Genomic DNA, 26,283 nt, shown 5'->3' with positions numbered 1-26,283 from the left:
TTCAAACTTACAGAGAAGTTATAGGACTAGGACAGAGAATTCCTACATTCCTTCATCCACTCTCATTTGCTCCTTCCCTCCTTTCTCTGTATAGGGACACCTTGCTTCCCCTGTAGTGTAGGCTACATAGATATAGTCCTTTGCCCCTTATATTTGGTGTGTATTTCCAAAGAACAAGGACATTATCTAAGGTAGAATTAGATAGCTCAGAAAATCTACCATTGATATAGTACCAATTTTGTCCATTGACACAAAAATGTCCTTTATGGAGCCAGTTCAGAATCACATAGTGCATTTAGGTGTCACGTCTCGTTAGCCCTGAACAATTTCTCAGCCTTTCTTTGCCTTTCATAGCACTGACATTTTTGAACAATAGAGGCCGGTTCCACAATTTGGGGTTGTCTGAGACGCCTCAGGTTCAGTTTCAGGTTTTCCATCCCTGACTGGAATTCAACATAAGAGATGTTGTGTTCTCTCAGGGTACCACATCCGGACGCACATGACATCCATCTGTCCCTCGCCAGGCACGTAATTTTGATCACCTGGTCGTAATGTCAGGATTCTCCCCTGTGTGGTTACTATATTTCCCCTGGGAACTAGTAAGTAATCAGCGGAGAGACCTTGAGACCATGCAAAATGCCTGCTCCTCATCACACTTCCTTCTCTCGAGTGCAGCATCCATGAGTGATTCTTGCCTTACGTAGTCTTGACCACCATCGTCGCAACTCCCTCTACATTTATCAGTCAGCATTCTCCTGTCCAGTTGAGCTGTCTTATCTATCTATCTACCTGTCTATCTTTCTATCAGTATAGACTTATACATTCCTATTTTATTCCACGGTTCTAACCCAGCACCATCCTCAATATTTTGGTGTTCTCATTGTCTCTGATTAGCTTTTTCTTTGTAGCCTTAGAGGACAGAACAAGTACTTGTAGGGAGACACTATGTACGGGGCAGATTTTGACCTAATGTAAGAAGAGCTTTGGAAGGATTCTAACTCTCCATCTTTCGATCTAGTTGCCTGAAGAGGTAGTTAGCTGCCCATCACAGTGTTTAACAGTCTGTTGACTGCTTTTGAGGAAGCAATTCGTGTATCAGGTTGGGGCTTTTCAAAGTCCCTTCCAAAACGTAGAGCTAAGGGTTGCAGCAGAATCCTGGAAAGGAGGAAGGTGTGACATACAGTTTAGAAGAATGTTCAGAAGAGTATTAAATGCTGAGAAGGGGAAACCTCCAGGCCACCTGTTGGAAAGAATTTAACCTAGACTTGTAGAAGCAGGGGCTGCAAATGAATAAAATTCTTATACTTAATCCTCGCTAAATGCCGTGAACCCAGAAAGGAAGATGACTCAGACCCAAGGACAGTAGCCCGTGGAATGATACAGGAGGGTCCCTCCAGCGGCCCGAGGGAGCTCGGAAAGGTATCAGAGAGAAACTGACTTTTCAAGACTGGTTAGGAGCTCCCCAGCCAAACAACTGCAACCACCAGAATTCTGTCCAGCAGGAGATGGCGGAGTCGCCAGGACTCCAAAATTCTAGATAGATAGTTAGATACACACACATATATGTATGCATTAAGCACATGTACACATACTGATATATCTTTTTACATTTCATTTTCATGGTCACATGTGTGGGGGAAAGCGTGGACTTCACACGTAGAGTACAACTGTTCAATAGCTCAGCATCCTGATCAGACAACGCTGCTCCTCCTCCCTCACCAAGAGACCATAAGATATTGTAAAAGTAAATGCCCTCAACGGGCTGATGGACAATCTAGGAAAGAAGTCACGCAAGAGTCCCCTGCGTTTAGCTGCCTGCTCAGCCACCCATCTTCTGGGCCTGTGTTCCCCACACCCACAGCAGAGGGTGTGAGCCCAGCACCGTGAGGGGTGGAGAGCCATGTGCTGACGTCTGGCCTCACTTCGGAGTCTCTGGCCAGAGCAAATCTTTCCTGCAGGGCTGAGGGACAGCAACTTGGTGGCCTGAGGTATAGCCTGAGTCACTCGTGCTAACTTGAGCCTCTGAAGTCGCACTCTAGTAGCTCCAGGCCCAGGGGGTCACCGACTAGGGAGATTCATATCATCTGAGTAGATTCAGGGAAGCAGCCTCCTGAGCAACAATAAAAACCAGGCCAGCTTACACGTCCGTAGTGCTACACTTAGTAAACTCACAACGTACATGCTACCACTGACCTCTTCTGGGCCCATGACAGACATAACTAATCTATCACGACGCAGTCTGACACTGATACCAAGGCCTCATCGTCCTTCTATGCACACCTTTCTAGGCAGTGGCTACCAAGTGCTATCTAGGAACACTTCACGGTTTCCAAATATATTTCATATTTGAGATCATCCCTGCAGTTCGTAAGGCTGCCACAAGAGCAGACAAAGCAGGCGTGACTGTGTGCATTTTAAAGATGGGGAAACAGAGGCAGCAGAGATTAAGTGATTTTTCAGAGGTCCCACACTTGCGGGGGGATGGAGTGGGGATGAAAGCAAGGCTTCTGGGCACTATCCTCTCCTACTTTCTCTTTTGCTGCCTGTGCGGAAAGCGGAGAAGAGTCTCCATGGAAACACTGCACAGCCCCAAGACTCAGTCACAGTAGGCCCAGGTGCCGGGTGTGACCCTGCTGAGACAGATCCAAACCCAGCTCAGGGGCGACCCCCCTCTTTCAGGAGGACCTAGCCAAGAAGATGCTACTCCTCCTTCCAAGGTTACAAGCCTTGCACATTTGCCTCTGTTCCCCGCGAGGAGTGCAGTGCTGGCACATTCAGTGTTCCACAACTGCTTCCTGCACTGAAGTGGAAGGAGGCAGAGCCTTCCATTGTGTTCCGTGTCTCCAGATCGAGATAGGTATAATACAGCCGAGCAAAGAACAGAAGTTTTAGAAGCAGACACCGAGGTTACACTTCCCTCACACACAGATCATGTGCTACTGGGCTATTGAGACTCACTGGGCCTCAGTTTCTGCATTTGCAAAATGGGGAGAACACCACCTACTTCACAGAGGTGCTGAGGATTTAAATGAGAGAAATATTTAAAAGAGCTTCGTAGGTGTGATGATGAAGAGTGGGAGGAAGAGGATGGAAGGGAAAAGGAGGAGTGACAGACAGACCTCAGGCTGATCCCCAAATCTCCTGTCACTGAAGCTCAAGTCCGTATGACGCTTTCCTGTTGAGTGTGGCAGGACCTAGGACTTCTGACCAACAGAAGGTGATGGGGCATCATTCCCGTGATGTTACGGTACATTATGTAAGGTGCTTTCTCTTCAAAAAAAGCTTTCTCTCTTGCTGACACTGCAGAAGCCGATCAACGTCGCCATGTTAGGAGACCCACGTGGCAAGCAGCTGAGAGTAGCTTCTAGGAGTTGAGAGTGGCCTACAGCCAATAGTCCGCAAGAAATCAGGACTCACCTCCTACAACTGCAAGGAAATGAATTCTGCCAACACTGAGTGAACTTGAACCCTCCCTGGTCAAGACTCCAGATGAGAACTCAACCCTGGCCCACACCTTGACTGCAGCCTTGCAGAGGTCCCCAGCTGCACTTCTGATGCACAGAAACTGTGAGCTAATAAATATATGTTGTTTAAGCTCCTAAGTTTGTGGCCATTTGTTATACAGCAACCGAACACTAACACAGGGAGGGAAGGAAAAAGGAGAGAAAGAGGCGGACCCGTGGAAGCTAGTCTTAAGAAATCAATCTCAGGACAGCAGGGAAGTTCTTTTCTCCTTGAATGACAGTGGCAGTCCATAAGCTTCAGTTAAGGCCACTCTGCCTGTGTTTTTTCAAATACCATCTCCACAGAAGTGAGCAAAACCACAGCTATACTAGGGTACTTCTCACATTTGAAGGGTAAGCGACTTTCCCACTACAACACATGCCCCAGGGGCTGCAGCTTCTGTCCTTTCCCTGTGCCTTCTCCCTGGGCATCTCTGGGCACGAGTCGGCTGCTGCCTGCGACAATAATTAGTCTAACGCTGTCTAATTGACCTCCCGCCTCCTCAGTCTGCTCTGAACTTGTGGGCAGGACCCCTGGGGCGCTTCCCTTAAGACCCAAGGCAAAGCTGTGCCCAGCCTCTGCCCATGCGCCTTTCTGGATGAACCCTCTCCTCCCAGCGCATGGCCAAGGCAATAAAAATCCCTCTGCTCCAGTTCCCTTCTCCTAGTGTTAAAACCAGAACCAGCCCTCTCTGGAGTCTGATCCTTTGATTTCTCAGACCCAGTGAGACTTGGCAGGACTAGACCAACCTCATGTTGCTTTTTTTTTTTTTTTTTTTTTTAAATATTTCCAGAATAATCCACAAAAAGAAGTACCAACAGAGATGGGGCTGGAATGAGAGAATCTGAAAGATAGTAGGAGGTAAGGATGGGGACAGAGAGCCCCTCCCCAAATCAGCCTTGGCTAGCCTTTCTTTTCAGAGGAACAAGATGAGATTGCTGTGTGGGTGATCTTATCAGGAAAAAACAAGCTGGTACCCACACTCCCTGAGCACAAAACAGTCAAATAAATTCTCAACACATGTGGCAGAAATATTGCATTTTTCATAGAGATTGCAGTGTTCTATTCCATTGCCTGACTCGACCCCTCTGAATCTCCCCTGTAATTCATCAACCCCAGTATAAAATCTGCTCTTACCCACGACCTGGATAATCTGAGCCAGAAGGACACCGTCCGTCACATCTTGCTGGAGATCCTTGATGAGACGTTTGTGGCCTGATTTGGCTAGATAATGATTGGCCCAGTCCGTGTAGATCTGCAAAAAAGCAAGGAGGCAACTTTAGGAAGCCAGTCGGACCCCATCTCCAAGTCTGAGGCCGCTGCTTGGGCTGGTGTTGCAGCCGCCGTCCAGCTGCCCTGGGCCAGCCGGTGCCATTAACATTCAGGGCATTGTGCCGATGGGGCATTCAGCAACCATAGCTGGGCTTTTGCCTATTGAGAGGTCTGCAGTCAAAGCTCAGGGAAAAGCTAAAGAAAGCTTCAAAACATGCAGAGGCCTGAATGGGATAGGGGACACGGAACGAAAGTCTGTGCCAGATGGCTTTGAGAGGCTGTGGCTCTAAATGCGAGAGAGGTCTCCCCCACCCCTTGGCTACCACCCCCACCCCTTCCGATCTTTCTCTCTTTATTGAGAAAACATATGGGGAGGTTACCACCCAACAGGCATCTATTAATGGGCCGTTTCAGGGTAAGGAGGGCTATTGAGTTAACCAATTTCTCAGGAGCCAGGGTCCCTTGTACAAAAACACAGAGCCCCTCAATTACTCTTGTATGAGTGGAGGTATTGATGGCTTCACAATAATCTCAAATTTAATCGTTTTAATTTAAAAGCCAGGCATCATTTTCACTGTTGGGATTCTGTGAACAAAACCCAGCAAATTCCAACATATTTAATCATTGCACTAGTGTACACTACACCCTGAAAGGCAAAGCCGGGGTCACCCATGAGATCAGGAGAGCAGACCCCCTTGGGGGACATATATAGACCTGCTCCTATGGTCGACACAAAGGATATTTTCTTCCAAACAGGCCAGTAAGCATGAGAAAACTCTCGTTGAAAACTTTCCCCCTAACTGACATAAATCAATAACGAACAAAATTAAAAACCTTCTCGACAATTTTGAGCGGTAAGTTCCATGCATGGATTGTGAGTTGGTGGAGGGACACACAAGCTCTGTTTACTAGGACTTTTGTCCCCGAGAGTGATACAAACAAATGACTGCTCAAAAAGATAACCATCCTACCTCAACTGGGTCATATATGACCATGTTTCCCCGAAAATAAGACCTAGCTGGAGAATCAGCTCTAATGCGTCTTTTGGAGCCAAAGTTAATATAAGACCCGGACTTATATTATATTATATTATATTATATTATATTATATTATATTATATTATATTATATAGACTCGGTCTTACAGTAAAATAAGACCAGGTCTTATATTAATTTTTGCTCCAAAAGACGCATTAGAGCTGATTGTCCAGCTAGGTCTTATTTTTGGGGAAACGCGGTAGTGCCAACCGTTCACGTACCCATGTGGGGTCTCCACCAAAATGGGAAGGTGATCCCTGCATCTCCACCAGCTGACTTGCTCTGACACCTCATGTGACACGCAGAGCAGTGGAAGCCCTGCTCTCACTGTCTGTCCTGTTCTTCTGAACACCATGCCCAGAGTAATATCACACAACTGGGCCCTGCTCCTGGACTAGGACAGTGGGCCAGGGCCTGCACTGGCAAAGCAGAGCCCTACTAGAGAGGCGGCACCTCTGACTACTTCACCTGGGACCACAAGGGCATCATCCCCAAAAGGGAAAGGCAGAGCTGCACTTTCTACCTCATCAAGATCTGAGGACAGACAACCCCTGTGCACGCCCATGCCCATCTCGAAGTCCAGTCTTCCCCTGCAGAAACCCACACGCACACTGCACACCACAGTGGGATTCTATTTCACATCTCGGACCATGGTATCCCATCCTTAAACTCATGTTGTTTTCCTTCCTGGGACTCCCAAGTTGTCAGAGATCAAAAATCTAGAAAGATCATTTTCAATTTTGTAAGCACTGAGACAGCTAAGGAAATGGAGCGCCATCTTGGTCGATACAATAGCCAGTCTGAAATGTCAATGATCAGTAAATGAAATTGTTAAGAGGGTGAGAGAGAAATATTAAAAGGCAAAGAGGCAGCCCTGTGTTCAAGTCTGTTTCATAGTCTCCATGAGGGTAGGGATTGAGGTCTGTTTTGTTCACTGATGTATCCCCACAGCATGAGGTACATTAGTTCTCAATATGCATCTGTGGATGTATGACCTCAGTTGAGCTATTGAACTTCTCTGAGGCTCAGTGTTCTTATCTGTACAATGGGATCAATACCATCTACCTGTCAAGCTATTATGAGGGTCAAGTGACACAATATATGTGGAAAAGAAAAATGCCCTCTGCAGACTAGAATAAACAACTATCAAGCATCGTGTCTACCACCTGCTGAGCACTGGTATAAACACGTTACACAGGTTAACTCACTTAATCCTTATTCTATGAGGTAGATACGTGTACTGTGTCATTTTTCAGAGGAGAAATTGAAGTGTAGCGAGGTGAAGTAACATGTCCAAGGTCACAAGTGGTAGAGCCAGGATTTGAACCCATGCTGACTACCTGGAGAATCCCTTATACACTGCGCCACTGCTTCTCTGAACAGCAATATAAATGTTAGTTAAATCATTCGTCAACTCTATGACACTCTCCTACTGACGCTGGGCTCATTCCAGTATTCAGGGATGCTCTCACTGAATGAATTAGAAAATAAATAACTAAAACCCCCAAAACCCAGTTCTGTCTCTTGCTATCTGAATGCCCTGGGGCAAGTCACCCAACTTTTCTAAATTTCAGTTTACTCAGCTATAAAATGGGGACAATAAGGCCTTGAGAAGCGGGTTGTGAAGACTCAGTGAGGTACAACATGGAAGCCCCTGGCCTGGCCCCCAATGGAGCTCAGGAAGCAGAGGCAGGAGAGCAGTAACGAGGGCTTTGGCGTCCACAGACTTGCTTTAGATCTTAGCCACCAGGTAACCAATGACCTCTGTGCCCTTTGGCAGGCTGTCCTCATTTACAAGATGGGGATAATAATGCCATCATCAAGCTATTAGAAGATGAAATGAGCTTGGATACATACAGGACTTGGAATCTGGCACATGCTAAAGTGTTCAATAAATTAAAGTAATAATTAGAAATTTTACCACCAGCATTATAAAATGGACCCAAAGCAGCCACAGCTTCTGCCCTGAACCTCCAGGACACAAATGACTCAGGGACTCACTCCCCTTTCTCCTTCACACAGCACAATTTGAAGAGTCTGGAGTATCCCCCATCCAGAGTCGCAAATTATGGTCAACTATAAAAGAAAGGCAGGTCAGAAACCAGCCAGGTTGGTACATGGAGCGAGGCTTCCTTCCCTCACCAGCAGGAGGCACACCTACAATCCTACAGGGCTCTCTCAACACCTCGAGGGATCCCACCAGCTACGTCTGAGGGACTGCGACATTCCAAAGCTTAGAGCCATCGGCCAGGAGACCATCAGCTGAAGTGAGAAGGTCACTGACAAGGGTACTGCTGCGTGAGAGGTGAGGCTGGTGCTTCCACTCATTTTCTTCTTAGGTGACGAAGGGCACTTTAAAATACACGCACCGTCTTTATCTAAAAGCAGCCACCTACGTGTCTGCAGATCCGGCAGGAACGCACAGTATGGAGTCATGGTGAGGCCACGTAGGTCTTGGGTGTACCAGGGAGAACCAGGAGCCAGAAATGGACCTCTCTACCTCAAGCTGTTTACACCAAGAGTTCTTCTGTCAGCTTTAATCTACCTACACACCCCTGCCAACTTCATCTTCCAGAACACAGCTCTTACCCGATCAAAAAAATCATCAGTGGCTCCCCACTTGCCACTGAATTCAAGTTGTCAGAATTCACACTGCAGTTTAAAGCAGCCTTATCCTCCTCCAGACTCGCCCAGGCCATGTCCGACCCTTCTGCAGGAGACGCAGTGCGTGTGAAGTTAGGAGCATGGGCTTTAGAAACAACCAAGTCAAGGAGGCCCTTGGCCCCGGGCAAGCAAATTTCTATTAATCTTGCTACACCTCAGTTTTATCTTAAAATGGAGATTATACCAAATACAGTATTAGAAAATACAATGCCAGGAGATGGCACACTGTGACCTGGGCCTAACCCAACTGACTGCCTGTTTTATAAACAAAGTTCTGTTGGGACACTGTCACATCCACTTGTTGTCTACGGCTGCTTTCACCCGACAATGGCAGAGTTGAGTAGTTGTGACAAAGAGACATCTGGCCACAAAGCCTCAAGTATTTACTAACCATTTCTTCACATAAAAAAAAGAAAAGTGTCACTCTGTGTTATAGGGATTGAATGAGTTAATATATCTACACATAGCAAGTGCTCAGCGGTAATAATTACAATGACCCTCAGGAAAACTCGACATACCTCATACTTCCCAGTCTCTGAACTCACGCCACCCTGTCCACATGACCGCCTCCATCTCGGGTCACCCTGCAAGGCTCACTTCTAATGCCAGTCCCTGCATAAAGTCACTCTTGATTTCCTGATTGCATCCTAAGCTGCACACGATGCAGAGACTGCAGAGAACTTGTACGTTGGCACCATGTAGGGTAGATGCTGAGGAAAATTTGCCTTCATTGGTTGATGTGAGCTTTTGTCTATTAGCTTTTATCTGTTCCTACATGTGAGGTGATTTCCGTGCTGTGATCAGGGGTTGAGTAAACTCCCCCTTTGGTCTCCTTCTCCGGAGCAGGGGAGGCATGAGATGATGTTTGTGGTTCTGTCTGTGCTGTGAGGTGATGGTTAGCTTAGGGTTAAAAAAATTGTTGATCGGGGTTGAGAGAATTCCCTCTTTGTTTTGTCTGTTTCACCCACATCAGCAGATGAAGTGAAGAAGTAGCTAAGTTATATCAGGACGACGTGACAGGCATGTTGCCAGGCTTTGGAAGACCTTGGGCTGATGGTCCTGAGCAAGAACAGTGGATACTGCTTATCCAGATGAATTGGCCCTTTGGCCGGATGGGCAGCATTCATATCAATAACTGCCGGACCCTCCCGGAACTGGCCATTCCCAGAGGGGGAGGTAGGAACAAAGTGCCTGGCTCTAAGGTACATTTTTGGAAAAGATGGCAGACCTCAGTTGGCAGTGTTATTACTATTATTTCATCATTTGGTCATTTGTCATTGGTGATTTTTCATCATGCTAACATTTTGAAGACTCCCAGCAACATGCAGCTTACAACATCAGGGGATGTCCAGCCGCGAACCTGGTGAGGGCCGGCTGGTTCCCGGCCTCTCCAGTGTTGTTCCCCACGGTTAGCCTTCTTGAGAACTTGTCAGCATCTAGAAAACTTGTATGCAGCTTGCAGCTTACGTCAGAAGACGCCCTGATGTCTAACAACAACAACAGCAGCAGCAGCAACAGTCTTCAGATTGTTAACACCTTGAAAACTTGTATGCAGCTTGCAGCTTATAGCATCAGAAGAGCTTTGACTTCTAACAACAACAAAGACAATGTCAAAAACAACAACATTCTTGGGAACAAGCAGCAGTGTGGGAGACACCTGAGTTTCTCTCAGCTACAGACCTGGCAAGGTTTTGATTTATTCCTTTTCAGTGCTGTTCTCCCCTAGTTTGGTGAGCTTTTGGCATCTACTGTAATAGTTACTGTCCTATAAAGCTTACCATTGCTTTTGGATACTCCTTATTGATGTTATTTGTGTATTTAGCCAAGTGATTTTTGATCAATAGTAAACATATGTTGGGATCTCTTAAACTTATATGTATGTGTACTCCTTTGACGCGACGTTGTTATCAATGTATATAGTTTAGTCTTAACCACCTTTACTTTCTGACATAACATATTCTATTGTCTTTGTCTTTTGCTATTGCATATTGATAAATAAATTGATTAGATACTGCTAAATAAATTCATTAGCCCCATTCTAGCGTGTGTCATCCCGCCTGCTTCTTTTCCCCACTGGTCATTATACATCGCCTTCTCACTCTCACCACCAGATTTTGGCAGAGACCATATCTTGCCCATCTTTGCTGCCCAGTAGTGCTTCACAGGAAGAGGGCACACGGCAGGAGGGTGTTAAGTGGTTGCCGGGTTGAGCTGAACACAAAGAAAAAGGGCAAATCAGGAGAAACTGATTACATTTGAGATTTAAATAATGTGAGCTCTCAGCGAATCCTCAAACCAGGATCTCGATTTGACTGAAAAGAGGAAGGAACAGAGGAAATAGGTTACTCCATAGCTCACGCTTACTAATCCGAACCCATCCAACAAGAATCATTAATTATCTGGAGTTTCCCCTTCCCTCCCTTGTCGCCAGCTCTCAACTTTTTGAAGTGAGTCATAAGAAAACACCCAGATTTCTTTTATTTTTAAAAAAATATTTTATTTTTCAATTACAATTGATATACAATATTATATTAGTTACAGGTGTACAACATAATGATTAGACATTTACGTATTTATGAAGTGATCCCCACGATAGATCTGGTACCCATCTGACACCATACATAGTTATTACATTATTGATTATACCCCTATGCTATACTTTATATCCCCATGACTGGGGTTTCCAGGTGGTAATTCCCACCTGTTCTCAGGAATTTTTTTTGCTTTCACGTTCCCAAATACCAAGAAAAGTTGGCCAGGAAATCGGGGAAATCAGCTCCTTGAACCCAGTAATACCCACAATGGGAAATAAATGTACTACTTACAATGTATCTCTTAGACATTTTTCCTATTTATCACTAGGGTTTCCAGGCAGGATTCCCATCCATTCTCAGGAATTTTTTTCGCTTTTCCATTCCCAAATCCCAAGAAAAGTTGGTCAGGAAATCAGGAAAATAGGCTCCTTGAACCCAGGTGGTTGGTAGTATCAGCCGTCACTTTGTAGAAACGATTCATCGTGGAGAACAGGAAACAGTTTATATCTTGGGATTTGGGAACAGGAAAGCAAAAAAAAAAATTCCTGAGAGCGGGCAGGAATTCCTGCCTGGAAACCCTACCCATGACTATTTTGTAACTACCAATTTGTACTTCTTAAGCCCTTCCCCTTTTTCATCCACCCTTCCCTCCCCCTACTTTCCTTCTATTTGGCAATGATCAAAATGTTCTGTATATCTATGAGTTTCTTTCTGTTTTGTTTGTTGATATTGTTCTTTAGATTCCACATATAAGTGAAATCATATGGCATCTGTCTTTCCCTGACTTATTTCACTTATCATAATACTCTCTAAGGCCATCCATGTTGTTGTAGAAGGCCAGATTTCATTCTTTTTTATGACTAAGAGTCCATTGTATATGGACTCTTCTCCTTTATCCATTCATCTATCAATGGACACTTAGCTTGCGCCCATATCTTGGCTATTGTAAATAATGCTGCAATGAACATATGGATACATATATCTTTTCGAATTAGTGTTTTGGGTGTCTTTGGATAAATACTCAGAATTGGAATTACTGGGTCCTTCTTTGTCTAGTATAGCCTTTGTTCTAAAGTCTATTTTATCTAAGTATTGCTACTCCAGTTTTTTTGTTTCCATTTTCATAAAATAGCTTTTTCCATCCCTTTACTTTCAATCTGTGTGTTTCTTTCAATGTGAAACGAGTCACTTGTAGGCAGCCTATGTAAGGGTCTTGCTTACTTATCCATTCGGCCATCCTATGTCTTTTGATTGGAGAATTTAATCCATTTATATTTAAAGTAATTGTTGATAGATATGTAGTTATTGCCATTTTATTATTCACATTTTTTATCTTTTTTTCCCTTTCTTCTTCTTAAAGAAGTTCCTTTAACATTTCTTATCATACTGGTTTGGTGGTGATGAACTCCTTTATCCTTTTCTTGTCTGGGCAGTTCTTTGTCCTTCTGTTCCAAATGAGGTTTGCTGGGTAATCTTGGTTTTCATCACTTTGAATATTTCATGCCAATCCCTTCTGGCCTGCAAAGATTCTGTTGAGAAATCAGCTGACATTCTTTTTGGAGCACCCTTGTAGGTAACTAACTGTTTTTAAGATTCTTTCTTTGTCTTTAACCTTTGCCATTTTAATTATGATGTGTCTTGGTGTGAGCCTGTTTGGGTTCATCTTGTTTGGGACTCTGTGCACTTCTTGGGATTGTATGTCTATTTCCTTCACCAGGTTAGGGAAGTTTTCAGTCATTATTTCTTCAAATAGGTTTTCAATTCCTTGCTCTCTCTCTTCTTCTGGTCCCTCTATGATGTGAATGTTGGGATGCTTGATGTTGTCCCAGAGGCCCCTTAAACTATCCTCATTTTTTTGGATTCCTTTTTCTTTTTGCTGTTCTGCTTGGGTGTTTTTTCTGCTACCTTATCTTCCAAATAACTGATTTGGTCCTGTGTTTCACCTAACCCGTTGTTGATTCCCTCTAATGTATTCTTCATGTCAGTTATTGTAGTCTTTATTTCTGACTGGTTCTTTTTTATGTTTTCTGTCTCCATTTTTATGCTTCCTATCTCTTTGTTGAAGTTCTCCCTGAGATCATTGAGCATCTTTATAACCAGTGTTTTGAACTCTACATCTGGTAGATTGCTTGTATCCTTTTTGTTTAATTCTTTTTCTGAAGTTTTCTTCTGTTCTTTCATTTGGGACATGTTTGTCTCCACATTTTGGAAGCCTCCCGTGTTTGTTTCTATGTATTGGGTAGGGCTGCTCTGTCTTCTGGTCTTGGGAGAGTGGCCTTGTATAGTAGGTGTCCTTTGGGGAGCAGTGACACAGTCTCCCTGGTCACCTGAACCAGGTGCTCCAGGAGTGTCCCTTGTGTGGTTTGTGTGTGTGCCCTCCTGTTGTACTTGAGCCTTGATTCCCATCAGCATGTCAATGGGAGGAATCAGACCCTCAGGCTGAGTGGGTGTGAGGACTGGCTGTGACTACCACAGTGGAGGAGCTGTGGTGCAAGGGCTGACCCTACAGAGCAGGATTCACTTTAGTGGGGCACAAAATGATCTGCAGATGGTTGCCACTTGTGCTGGGCTTAGAGGGGCCTGGGAAAGGCTAAGCTGCAAACTGAGGCCAGCTGCCACCTGTGCCAGACTTAGGGCTGTTCATCAAGAGGTACAGGGCATACTGAGGCCAGATGATAATTGTTTGCAGTTTATGAACCTTTGAGAGATTTTAGAAAGTCCACAGCATGAGCCAAGACAAGCCATTTGTATGGAAAAGCCACTGGAAGTGGCGTGGGTGGGCCTGCAAGTTCGGTGGTCTCAGAGAATCACCAGGGCAGGCCGATCCATGTTAACCAGGTAAACAGAGACTCAATATGGTACCTGCCTGCATGGGCAGGCTGGGTGGGAGGAGGATTCAACAAAGGAATAATAGCTTCTGCCAGCACGTCTGTCTGGCAGAAAGCTGCCTACTCCCCAGCCCTCGGCCTGAAGTCAGAGAATTCAGGTCTATCCTGTATGTCCCTGGCACCTTTTGAGTTGCTGCCCCCGCACTGGAGCTCAGAGTGAGTGAGTGCATCAGGGAGTAAGTCCAGGCGTGGGCCCTTTAAGGGGAATCCCTGGGTCTCCTCAGCCACCACCGCTGCTGGTTTTCACAACCGGAAGTTACAGTGACTTATCTCCCTGGCCCTGGACCCTGGGCTGGGGAGCCCAGTGTGGGGCTGGGACTCCTCACTCCTCAGGCAGCACCTCCACAGCCACGATGCCCCCTCCAATATTTAAACACCACATACAGGTGTGGGATCTGCCGTTCTGCATCTCCACCCCTCCTCCCAGTCTCAATGTGGCTTCTTCTGTATGTCCTCAGTTATAGGACTTCTGTTCAGCTAGACTTCAGGTGATTCTCAATGATGTTTGTTCTGTAGTTTAGTTGTAATTCTGAGGTGGTTGTGGGAGGAGGAAGGCACAGCATTTACCTACTCCGCCATCTTGAGCAGAACCCTTTCTTGAAACACACTTGCCTGCCTGGATTCTGAGGCTGAGTTCCAGATTTATTTAAAAAACAAGTTTTCACAGGCCATGCTAAGAACCGATATAATTCAGCACCATCTCCTTCCCTTGCTGTTTCAGTGGCTCATGCAATGAATACCATTCTTCCAAAGGGCAGCCTTCGAAAATAAACTCACAATAACCCTAGGCATCAAAAGCAGCAAAACTTGGGTGCAATTCAGCAAAACTGGGCAGGGGGTATGTGACAGATTTTAAACAATGGCTCAAGCATGTAGGACTTCCTGTCTAAGTGCCAGGCCTCCAGAATCAATTTCTCCGGAGCCTCTCCTTCCCCAAAGTTCTGGAGCCTTGAGGGCTGCTGTTGCTTTTACCCTAAAGTCCACTGATCCTTGATCTGCGACGTTTTAGAAATGGACAACACAAAGAACTGCACAGGAGGAAAGAACAAAAACCACCAGCCCCACTCCCAACTCCAAACCATCAAGTTATTCTAGAGAAATGATCTTAGAGAAAGGCTCTAACATCACTTCTCTCTCACTAGGATCTGAGGAGTCTTCCTTCCCCATTGCTTTCCTACCCTGATCCTTCCATCTCCCTGAGCTTACCTCTCACCCCACCCCCCCAAGGGGAGACTCAGTGCTCCAGAAATGCTGAGTGAAGGAGAGAAGCTGCTGTCAAAAACTTGAAGGAATAAATTGGGGAAGGAAGGTGATGACAGCTGAACAGTGAATTCGTTTTGATTCACGTATTACCCCTGAAAGAATTTTAAGGAGTATGTCAGTCATTTGTTTGCCTATAACTTCACATCATCCCATATCACATGGGGTGAGATCAAAGAGGGAAAATTTTGACACATCAATTGAAGTAAAGAACCTGATTATTAGTTGTGATAAGAAAACTGACAACAATTGCACTGTGTTAAGCCAACGGATAATAAGTTTATACTGTAATTAGGTAGGTGGTTAAAGCACTCTAAGTAAGGAACCCGTGAAAATTGCCACAAAATAACTGCACCAAAAGTTGGTTCCCTAAGGACTCAACTATAAATCCAGACCAATATGCCAGACATCCTGATGGATCTAGAAGGTAGTGGGTAGTATTAGGATGGTGGTTCCAGGAGAAAGAGGATAAAATGTATCTCTTAGAAGGAAATGCCAGTGTTGAGATGAAAGTAAACCAGCCATTCAGCATCAGAGGTAGTTTCCAGTCCATGAATTATAAAGGGAATGCTACTGTTTGGCTTCAATTCAAGAGGCTTTGGTCACCTCGTCAACATAGTATCATTTCCATGACTCAGCAGTATGTGGTTAAGTGGTTTAGTTCCTATTGTTCTGAAGTACAAAAATAAAACTGCAACAATAGTATAGAGCGTTCATCCGGTTCCTTAATACCACAAAGAATGATTATTCAACTATTAACAATTTTAAGAAAATCAAAATACACCATTTGTTATAAGGGGCAAAGCTGGCAACACATTCACTTCTGCATCCAGCAAGGCATGTGGGAGCCACCCCACAGGTGCCGTCACATGGCCACACAACTTTTTAACTGCACTGGGGTGGGGAAAGGGCCTGAAATTAGCTGATGGCTTTTTTCCTCTCTCTCCATCAGTCTAACATACCCTTTCTCAGTGTAGACCCCTGCCTGCCTTGATTAAAACCACTGCCTTTGAAACCAACCGTCAAATGAGTGAAATGGTGTCCCCAGCCCACAACATTGGACAAAGAGGTAGAACACAGAGCAGCCACTTTTCTGTTCAAGACCACACAGCACTGCCGGGGCTGGGCCTGAACATTGGCCTTGTTCCCTGGTTTCTCTGAAGAGTCCAGTTCTGCCCAGTGTTCTTGGTGCCACCATATGCCCACCCCAGAGGGTAATGATTCTCCTGCCATCTTCACCTTTGACATCTTCTGATGCACTACTTCGGTCATTTGTGTTTTTTTCAAGAATCACAGTGACCACAAGGGCAGCGTGTCTGCACTCTCGAGCTGGCATGGACCAGGGCTGAGATCTGGCTCTGCCTCTAACCAGCTGGATGGTCCTTGGTGAGTGATGCCCCTGGCTGAGTGTCAGGGGTCCCTCACCTTGTGTCGGATGATATACTGGCTGTTGTATGGACTAAATGAGAGCATGTAAGCAGCTAACACAGCGTCTGGCACATGGTGTTAAGTAAATGGTGGTTATTAATATTCCAATTAATAAATATGTGGCTATTTATTTGGGGGGAATAAGTCATTGTAGATTCCCAAGAGTTTACAATGATGAGAGCCACACATTTTTAACTCTTCCATTGAGAATCTTTCCCAAATGGATTATCACGATCCCTTTTTAAATTAACCCAATTTTGCTTTATCTTGATGACCCATGGACATCACTATGAATAATAGTGTTTTCATGCATACGAGCACAAGGATGCCCTGAGTTACAGGGCCTTCCTTAAGAGATCCCAGAGTCCTTTAAAATTGGGTGTATCGTAAGAGAAAGTACTATTCTAGCAAGAGCCTTTCCGTCAATGAAAATACATAAGCAGAAGGATTTTGGTGCATCCCTGAGTGCTCCAAGGTGTAGTAAGAAAAGCTTTTTGGCTCTTAGCTGGTCTCTAGGCAGGGAAGGCTGCTGGCGCGCGGGGCTCCAGGAGCAGTGAGATGTGACTGGGTTCTGTATTCCCCACCTGAACACACGTGGAATGGTACTGCCAGCCCTCCCTCGTGACATACATTTTATAACATGGCTAACGTGAACTTATTTATACCATGGTATACATCCCTATGTGGACCCAGCAGATGTGACGCAGCCGGGAGAGGGGAGGAACCCACTGCTAGTTTCCTCCCTTGTTATCGACAGTGATCTATAATACTTGCCCACACAGCCACAAGGATACACCCTGACACCTGCCCTCACATGTGCTTTTGTTTAAAGGGACACACACACAACTAGTGACCAGAGAGAGGGGCAAGGCTTATCACCAACCTGGATTTCCATCTTGCTCCACATCCTGGCTCATCTTTTCTCATCCTTTACCCCTGAATAGCAAGTCAAGATAAACTGCTTAGACCACATTAAGCAAATGCTACCTGAGCCCCAGGCCATGCTGGCCTGTGCTCTTGCTGCAGTCTGGTATAGGACACTAATTACCGCCGACCGAATGTCTACAGTGACTTAAAAAAACACCTTCTAGAGTCAGAACACTCAGGTTCCAATCCTGCCTCAACCACTTCCCGGCAGTTTTCCTGGGCAAGTTACCTAAACTATCTCAGCCTCAGCTTCCTCATCTGTAAAACGGATCAACTGCCTATTCAGGTTATTGGGCAACTGAAATGAGATAGCAATCTAACAATGCCGGGTATAGAGCCAGGACTCAGTATGTTACCTGTGATTATAATTCCCACGAAGACGAGGACATACAGTGCCAGCACTTCCCAAATAACAGGTTCCTTTAGTGCCCCACTCACTTGTGAAGAAGTTTGTATCTCCCCCATTTAACAAATGAGGAAATTAAGGCTCTGAGGGGTGAAGTGACTCTCCCACTGTCACGTGACAAGCATGCAAGGTTTGAAAGAAGTGACTTTGTCTCCTAACTGATGCTACACTGCTACTGAGAGACCCACACAGGAACCACGAGCCAGAAAAGGTCAAGTGCCATGGCAGTGTGGGAAAAGCAGCAACAGAGGACAAGGCTCTTTGCACAATAGCCAACACAGTGTCACCCTCTCCTGCCCCTGGGAACAGAGCTGGTTGCTTGTCACTCAGGGCTAACAGATCCAAAGGAGGAGCTGACACTTTCCCATGTCACCAAAGCACAAAGCAAACATAATTTCACAACCAGTGTTGCTATAACAAAAATAAAAATGTCAATATAACATGAGTTACCCTTGCAGGGCTGTACCCAAAAGGGGAAATGCTCAGGCGTAAAGCCCTCCAGGTCCTCCAGTCTGAACGGGGGCAAGGCCAGCCTGCGCCCCTGTGCAGTGGAAGCTGGGGGCGTGCCTGGGAACGGCCCGACGGCCACACAATGGTGGCCTTGTCTGTCAGGACGCAGACAAGCAGCAGGTGGGTGTGCACAGCAACTCCAGCGGTTTTGAAACCATGTCTTTAGACAAATAAACCAGGCTAGTGAATGTGCTGGGAGGGATCAGTAAGCTCTGCAGAGTGAGTATGCGGCACCTCTTACTCCACACCTCAGGGTAACCCACTTTCGATGCGCGGGACTCCCCTTTCCTGCCACTCTGTTCTCCTGGGAAAGGCACTTCTCTGCGCCACACTCCATAGTGTACACAATACTTTCCCACTCATTTCCTCACTTAATCACCACCACCTTCCTATGCACAAGGGGTGTGTGCTTCTGTTGAGGGCCTACTGTGTGCCAGGTGTTTACACCTGTGATCTCATCTATAATCACACCCCCTTGGAATGACAGATACAGGAAGACAGGAATTCTCCTAATTCATCTAATTTTTCCAAACATCTAGTATAGTGCCTGACACGTAGTAGGTGCTTACCACATATCTATTGAATAAATGATCCATCAGCCCCATTTTACATACTGGAAAACAGAGGCTCTAAAAGGTTAAGAAATGTGCACAGGGTCGCACAGCTAATAAGTGGTGACTCCATTTGACCCAGGCCGCCTGGCCTGCAGCTGCCTGCCACCTCTCACAACAGCAGAGGTATACCCAGGTCTCCTAGACCGCCTGGAAAATCAAAATAGCCCAGGTAAGGATGAAGACTGAAGTATTCCTGGTTGCTTCAGAATAAAATCGGGCCCCCTCAGCAGTACTTCCTCTCTCCCACTCCAACATTAGAAGCGAGATCTGAGAAATGCTTAACCACGATGTCTGGCAGCAACAAGAAAGTCAAATGTCAGAGCCCACTTGGAATGTTTCAAGTACTTTCTCTGTCTTCTTGTGTTCATTACTTACTAATTAGACATGCTCTCCTTCCAAGTGCTTCCTCTATGGCTGTGGTAGGAATCGGGCCCTCCCCGGCAGGCCTAGGGACAGCTGCTGAGCACACCCTTTGACAGCAAACATCCCAAAACCCACAAGAGCTTTTCAGAGCTGCCTGGCAGGCCAGGGGCTGGTGACAACCTGGGCAATAACATAGGCCTCTCTCTCTCCAATTTGGTTATTAACTGACCTTTTACATACTAACCTCCATCCAGTCCTCCAAATCTCCACAGCTCCCTCGATGTGCAGACTACAGGTAATCTGAAGACTACAGGTAAAGCAGCTGTGCTTCTCAGTCACTCCCATGCAGCCCAAATGCATCAGCTTAGCTTTCTAGGCACTGGCTCCCCCAGGCCCAGCCAAGACCTTGGAGTCCTGGGTAACATCTGGCAGGTTACGTAACCTCTCCGAGTCTGTTTCCTCTCCACAGGGTTGTTGGTTAAATAGAGTAGGATGTTAGACCCAAATGACCCCACACATGTTTGGGCACAGATTATGCCACGGCTTTGGGACCTTTGGAACACCATCAATCTCTGAGTCTCAGCTTCTGCATCGATAAAACTGGATAATGCTCTATTACCTATTGCGAGGACTAGTGTGTCCACCGTGAGGACGAAATAGAAACGTTTGTAAGGTGCTTAACACAGCGCCCGGCACATACAAGTTGATGGTGCCTTTAAATGTTAGTTTCCTTTTCCTGCCTCGTCTCCAAACCACAACCCACACACGAGCTCTGTGCCTCCTTTACCTGCGGTCACTGCTGGTGGGTTTTCTGGCCTGGCATGTGCTCCCGCATCGCCTCCACTTAGGATGTTCTCTTCTCCTAGAAACCAATCGTGACCGCCAGCCAGGCTTCTCTGCCTTCTCTGACACATTAGTGCCCCTACAATTAAACAACCCCGGGTGCCCAGCTCCCCAGCCCCTGAACCTTTGCCCACACTAGCCGCTCTGCCACCTCTACCCCACCACCTGGCAAATGCCGACTCAGTCAAGTGTCCAACCCAGAAAAGCCATTCATTCCAACTCTCTCTCTCACTCCCAACACAGAATTATTTGTTCCTTCTTCTTGACCCCAAAAGCACTGTGCATACGCCTTCTTTGTGCCTTTTATAACTACCTATTCACATCTCTCTCAATTAGGAGCTTCGCAGGAGTAGAGAATACGTTTTATTTGTCTTGGAAACACTAGCTCAATGCCTGACTCACATAAACAAGCTCAATAAACAAGCACTTAGTGACTTACTGAAGGGTGAAATGGATGGATGGAAGGGGAATGAAGGAACAGATGGAGGAAGAGGAGAGAGAAAAAGACTGGTGAATGGTCAGGTGGATGGACATATGGATGGGTGGGTGAAAGAAAAGACAGATGATTAAATGGGGAGATGGATGGGATGCATGAATGAATCTGTTCCCCTTCACAGCCTAGATCATGAAGTCCATGAAATCACAATGATGTTTCATGTATCTTTTAGATTTTAGATCAGTGGTAGCACAAGGCACAGACCAGGACTGACAGGTAACACTTTGCTGTGAGACGACATTCAGCAACATAGTAGCAGGAAGACCCACCTGACAGCGGATGTTCAAGCGCTCTTTTAAAAGATACACAGGTAGCTAGAGCAGGCATGTGTTGGCTCAAGAGAGTTCACTGTTAAACTTTCAGGAAATTTGCAATCTTGTTAAACACAGCCATTATTTATAAAGAAATATCAGAAAGAAATGAAGAAAACAACCCCATTTATGATCGCATCAAAAAGAATAAAATACCAAAGACTGGGTTGTCATTGTGGGACCACTGTTTTCTTGTTGTCCCATTTTGCATTACCAGATGGGTCTAAAATCATTCATAATATTCTCTGAAAGGATTACTATCTCTATGATTGGCTATTCCCAATCTCTTTACAGCATTCTCGTAAGAGGTGATTCTGAATCCCTAAAGTCCAATTTATCCACAATTGCAATTACAGAATTTCAGAGACAGAAGAACATTTGGTGATCTGAGACAACCCTAAATGTACAGTTGAAGAAAGCGAGGCCAACTTAAATCAAACTACTTTCATGTTCTCTTTAAACCTAAATATATGATACTCTATGGACCTAAAAATACATAGGCAAGTCATTCATGAGGCCACAACAGAAAATGAAGCAAATACAAATGGAGCTCTTTGGTATAAAACCGCACTTAGAAAACTGAATATTCTAGAAAATATTTACTTTCAAATTAATTTAAAATTTGTTTTCCAATTTTGTTGAAATTTAATTGACATAATGACCTGCATATATTTTAAATGTACAGTTTGATGAGTTCTGACCTATGGACACCCATAATATTATCACTACAATCAAAATAAACATTTCTACCTGCCTCAAGAACTTCCCTGCACCCCCTTATAACCCAGCCCACACTCTACCGCTGTTGCAAGGGCAATACTGACCAGCTTTGTCATCACAGATTCATCTGGGTTTTCTAGAATTGTATATAAACAGACATATAGTTTTAAAAATTAAGTTATGTAAACTTTATTATAATTTTTAAAGGCTGTAATGAATACTCAAAACTCATCACTTCCTATTTTACCACATTTTACTATCGTTTATGCTCTTGAGCTTGTTTACATCTATTATACCCGTATGAGGGAAGCAGATACAATGGTTTTACTATTGCACATCTCTTCCCAATTCTGTGTTCAGAGATGTCACGTGCGTAGACTGAAATAAGCCTTGGTAGGAAGATTTACCATGGAAATCAGCAAGTGCTACCTACCAGGCTTTTTTCTTTGGAAAGCCAACGGTTAAGCCACTGGGCAAACACAGGTGAAAGGGGAAAACACGGATTATCTTCCCCCACCCACCTCCACCACGGGGAGGTTTCTTTGTTACAGAGAATAATGCTTACGAGTATGCAAATTTGAAGGACTGGAGACTGAGCTGAAACGCTTTGCATGAGAAAGAGAATTCAGGGAGAAAAGGAGGTGAGGTTCAGAGCCAAGAATGGGAAGCAGGGAGGCTGTGGGGTGGGAGGGGCCAGGAGCCCTGGAGACAAAAACCAAAGGGCATTTAATAAACTGTATATGATCTAAACTCTCCCCTTTAAAATCTTCAGTATAATCTCTATTGCTTTCTAGAGGAAGCAGAGTCCTTCCTAGGAATGCCAAGAGGCGCCAAGTCGGGCTTTTCCCGGTAGGTGAAGGGACAGGAGAGAGTGAGCGGAGCCACGGTGAGGTTACTCCTGGTTGACAGGAGACGGGTGAGCTTGCGGTTTCCTCTGTCGCCCCGCGCAGGGTACTTGTCATAGGGCTGAAAGGCCCTCTGAGCTGCCTCACCTCTCCTGTACAAGCCTTTGCTTCAGTCTCCCCAATACTTATGGTCCTCAAGCTGCCCAGCCTCTCCCTGTCCCCTGACTCCACCACCCACCCAGGGGGCGCCCCTGGTACTCTCACCATGCTCCCCACCACCCGTGCCCAGGACTGGGCCTGGCCTTGCATCAGCAAAGTCCTGGGTGATCAAAACTCACCTGACCCTCCTTCAGTTCCATGTGGGCTTGTTAGATGCCAGGTACACAGCTCTGCCAGGGATGGCCAGGTGACTCATGGTTGCCAATTACCATTTCTATTTCCAATGGAGTCATCAATGCTTTAAAGCCAGGAGACTGATGTGAGGAAATGCAATCACTCTGGCAAGCTTGGGAGATAATTTTTTTTTTAATGGTAAAAGGGTTTTTTTTGTTGTGGCTTAGGTGTGTTTAGGGCCATTCAGACCACTGCAGGTGAATGGCTCTATAAGCTGTACATCGCTTATTACAATTCACCACACCCAGCAGAAACCCTAGTGATGGGAGGATGCTCCCTTACTCAGAAAAGCTGAGGATCGGATGGTAGTTTAAGGACTCCCCCCAGTCAGGTTTCTTGAGAAGATTATGCAGCAGCTTGATTTATGGGGTGAGGTGGATCCTGTGAGGACCCCAGGCGTGGGGATATGGGTAGCCCTCTTTCCTGCATGAAGAGCTGTGATGTAGGCAGAGCAAAAAGCAAGGTGGAGTCCATTTCTGGTTTCACTTAGAGAAAGAGAGAGGGAGAATAGCGTAGGGGCCTGGAAAGTAAATGGGGCAGCATGTCTCCTTCTTTGCTCCCACTTCCAAGCAGGTTTCTGGTTGGCGCGTAAGGGATAATATCCAGGAACTTCTCTGAACTTGGTGCTTGTGACAAGGAGAAAACGTGCAGTGATTACAGCGTGAGGCCAGATCTGGGATCCGATCCTGGCTTCACCTCTTAATGTACACAAACCCAGGCACGTCACTCCAACCCAGTCTCTCCGTCTGTGGCGCGGAGATAACCGTACTAGCATCAGCTTACGTGGAGAATTAAACGAGAAAACAGCACGCACCTGTGAGCAGGCGCACACAGGTGCTCAGTGGAGGGTAATGATACTTATTAAGGAAGCTCCAGGTGCTCAGTGTTGTTGGGGCCAGAGGGCCCTCAGAAGGTCTGATATCCTCACTGATGGCTAGAGAGTGACATCCCAGTGGGCAGCGAGGCACAGGGCGTGGCAAACACACTGCTGTGCCATTGGTGGGAAACTTGTACAGCCAAACTTGAACAATCTCTGGAAGGCAGGCAGTTCCTGGCAGTGGAGGACGCTGCCCTGCCCCCGCCACACTTAGGCGCCCCTTCCTTTCTCAGCACCAACAGGGCCAAGGGATTTGGCCACAGTGGAAATGGCCGTTGTGCCCCGGGTCCCTCTCCCAGCCAGATGTCAGAACTCTCAGGCCTCGGGCACCTCAGGGGTTTTTGTAGGTTTGTATTTGTATAATAGGCTTTTACTAGGAAGACAACCAGATACCAAGCTGGCAGCCAGGAAAGAAGAAGTGTCTCCCCTACCAGGGGGACAACCTGGCCCAGGGCACACAGGAATGATTGGCACAAAAGTATTGTTTGTTTTACAAAGTCCTGGAAGAAAGTCCCGCCTGAGTCATCTCAAGAAGCAGAAGACAGTCCTAACAACACCAGCTCAGCCTCTGCTTCCCATCTGCAGTGCTTACAATTTATAAAGCTCTTTAGAGACACAGTCTAATCTGAGCCTTGTCACAACCAGGGAAAGGGAGAGATGCAGTCTCCCCGTTTCATAGCTGAGGAAAGAGAGCTCAGCTGGACAAAGACCACTACCAGCACGGGAGCCCAAGTATTCTAACTGGGTCAAAAACCGAGTCCTTGGATGGCCGTGAGGGGGAGAAAGTTCCAGGATGAAACTGGAGGGAGCCTTCTCTTCCAAGAGCACAGGAATTTGAATTCTGTGTCCACTCAGCCAGGTTCAGCGGGCGCTGGAAATCCCCGTGCAGTATGCGAGAATGTTCATCGAAGCTCAGAACCACATACCACAGCTTCCTTCTACTGAAATGTCTATTTTTACCATCCTACCCCAAAAGAAATCTCTTCCACAAGGCAGTGAGCCTAGATCCCGGCACTAAAACAATAATAACCCAAGGACATCCCCATGAATCGTGCCTTGCCTGGGTGGTGGCAGGCATTGAAAGCAAAAGACACCAGTGTCTAACATCCCAGCAGCGCCCCACTTTTAATGAGCTAACATGCCCAGAGGACAGAGGCGACGAGGATATGTAAAATATTCAGAGGGCTCAACAGAGCGACTCACAAGGAAAAAGGCCTGAAAACTGCATCAAAAGGTATCTTCGTGTGGAGAGTTTCTTTTATTTTTTTCTACAGCATTCATCCCAACACCATTCATATCCTTGCAGGTACAGGATATCTGCTCACCCAAGCAAATGTTTTTGGGGGCTTAAACATTTTGCAATCCAGCCTTCCAAGGTCAGTTAGGCACAGCAATCACTATGCAAATAAAAGCGGCACCCACCTGCTTCCCCGGAAAACAAGCCCTTACTAAAGCTTAGAAGGTTCATGTGGCCCAGGAAGGTGGGTTGGGGGGGAGGGACAGGGTTTCGTTTTGAGAGGAGGATACACTACATCCCCGTTTTTTTTGCAAGCTAAGCAAACCACATCAAAATGACCGTTCTGAATGTCCAACCAGAGAGCCACTTGGCCACAAGCACAAGCGCCCGGACTGTCGTTAGCTGTCGAGTCACATTACCTAGCTGAAGGTTCAGGAGGCATACAGGAAAAGAAATGCATCTTGCCTTTTTGCTCTGTGTTGCAAGTTCCCAAACGGATTCTGCACAGTAGGCAGAAAGCCACAGAGGTAGCTGCCATCCATCCTGCTAGAAAGACACCACCCAGGTTGATCCATCCAGGGGTGGGAGAGTTCAGCGGTGCCCTTCCTGGGGCTCACAGGACCGGAAATCACTTCAAATTGCCCCCAAACAAACCCTTTCTGCAGTGAAGCCCTCAAGCGTATTCCCTTACATCTCTTCAAATCTTTAACAGAGGTCAATCTTTGTCCCCATGAGCACCTGCTGGGGCCCAAGATTGAGAAAACAGACTGAGATCTGCCACACCTGTTGGCATCCACCACCCTCCTCATCGTTGCCGTTGGTGTCTGCAATTGTATTTTTCCAAGGCATTTTTCCTGGAAGTTTCCAACAACTTCCAGACACATCCTCTCTACCTGCTCTAAAAATATACTACCGGGTCCTTACCCCATGAGGATACAGGAAAGAAAAAAATCAGCAAGGAGGTGGCAGTTAGCTCCATGAAGTGTTCTGCAAAAGGAAAGCTGGCTTGGAGCCCTCGTGCTCCCACTGGGCATAGAAAATAGACTGGAACCATCCATCTCTGAGCCCAAGCCCAAGTCAAACAAACGTCATCATCTCTCCCCAGAGACCCTACCCAAGTCCCTGGAGGTTGCTCACCACTTTATAATGGTCGC

At 46.0% G+C, this 26,283-nt stretch overlaps 1 protein-coding gene across 10 annotated transcripts in view; it reads right to left on the bottom strand.

Annotated features, from left to right (window-relative positions):
- Positions 1 to 26,283, bottom strand: part of NAV2 (neuron navigator 2) — a 711,083-nt gene that overhangs the window by 251,011 nt on the left and 433,789 nt on the right. For all 10 annotated transcript variants that reach the window (XR_012497554.2, XM_074336128.2, XM_074336124.2 and 7 more), the window contains one exon: positions 4,642 to 4,759. Coding sequence is in view for 9 of the 10 variants with exons in the window: in XM_074336128.2 (XP_074192229.2) it covers positions 4,642 to 4,759 (118 nt within the window). In the remaining variant the exon portion in view is untranslated. The remainder of the gene's footprint in view (positions 1 to 4,641; positions 4,760 to 26,283) is intronic.

The sequence above is a fragment of the Rhinolophus sinicus genome, chromosome 14, assembly GCF_057876585.1.
Source record: "Rhinolophus sinicus isolate RSI-liver-muscle chromosome 14, RSI-T2T, whole genome shotgun sequence".
Classification (NCBI taxonomy): Eukaryota; Metazoa; Chordata; class Mammalia; order Chiroptera; family Rhinolophidae; genus Rhinolophus; species Rhinolophus sinicus.
Note: the sequence above shows the minus strand (reverse complement) of the source record. Positions and strands in the feature narration are given on the sequence as shown.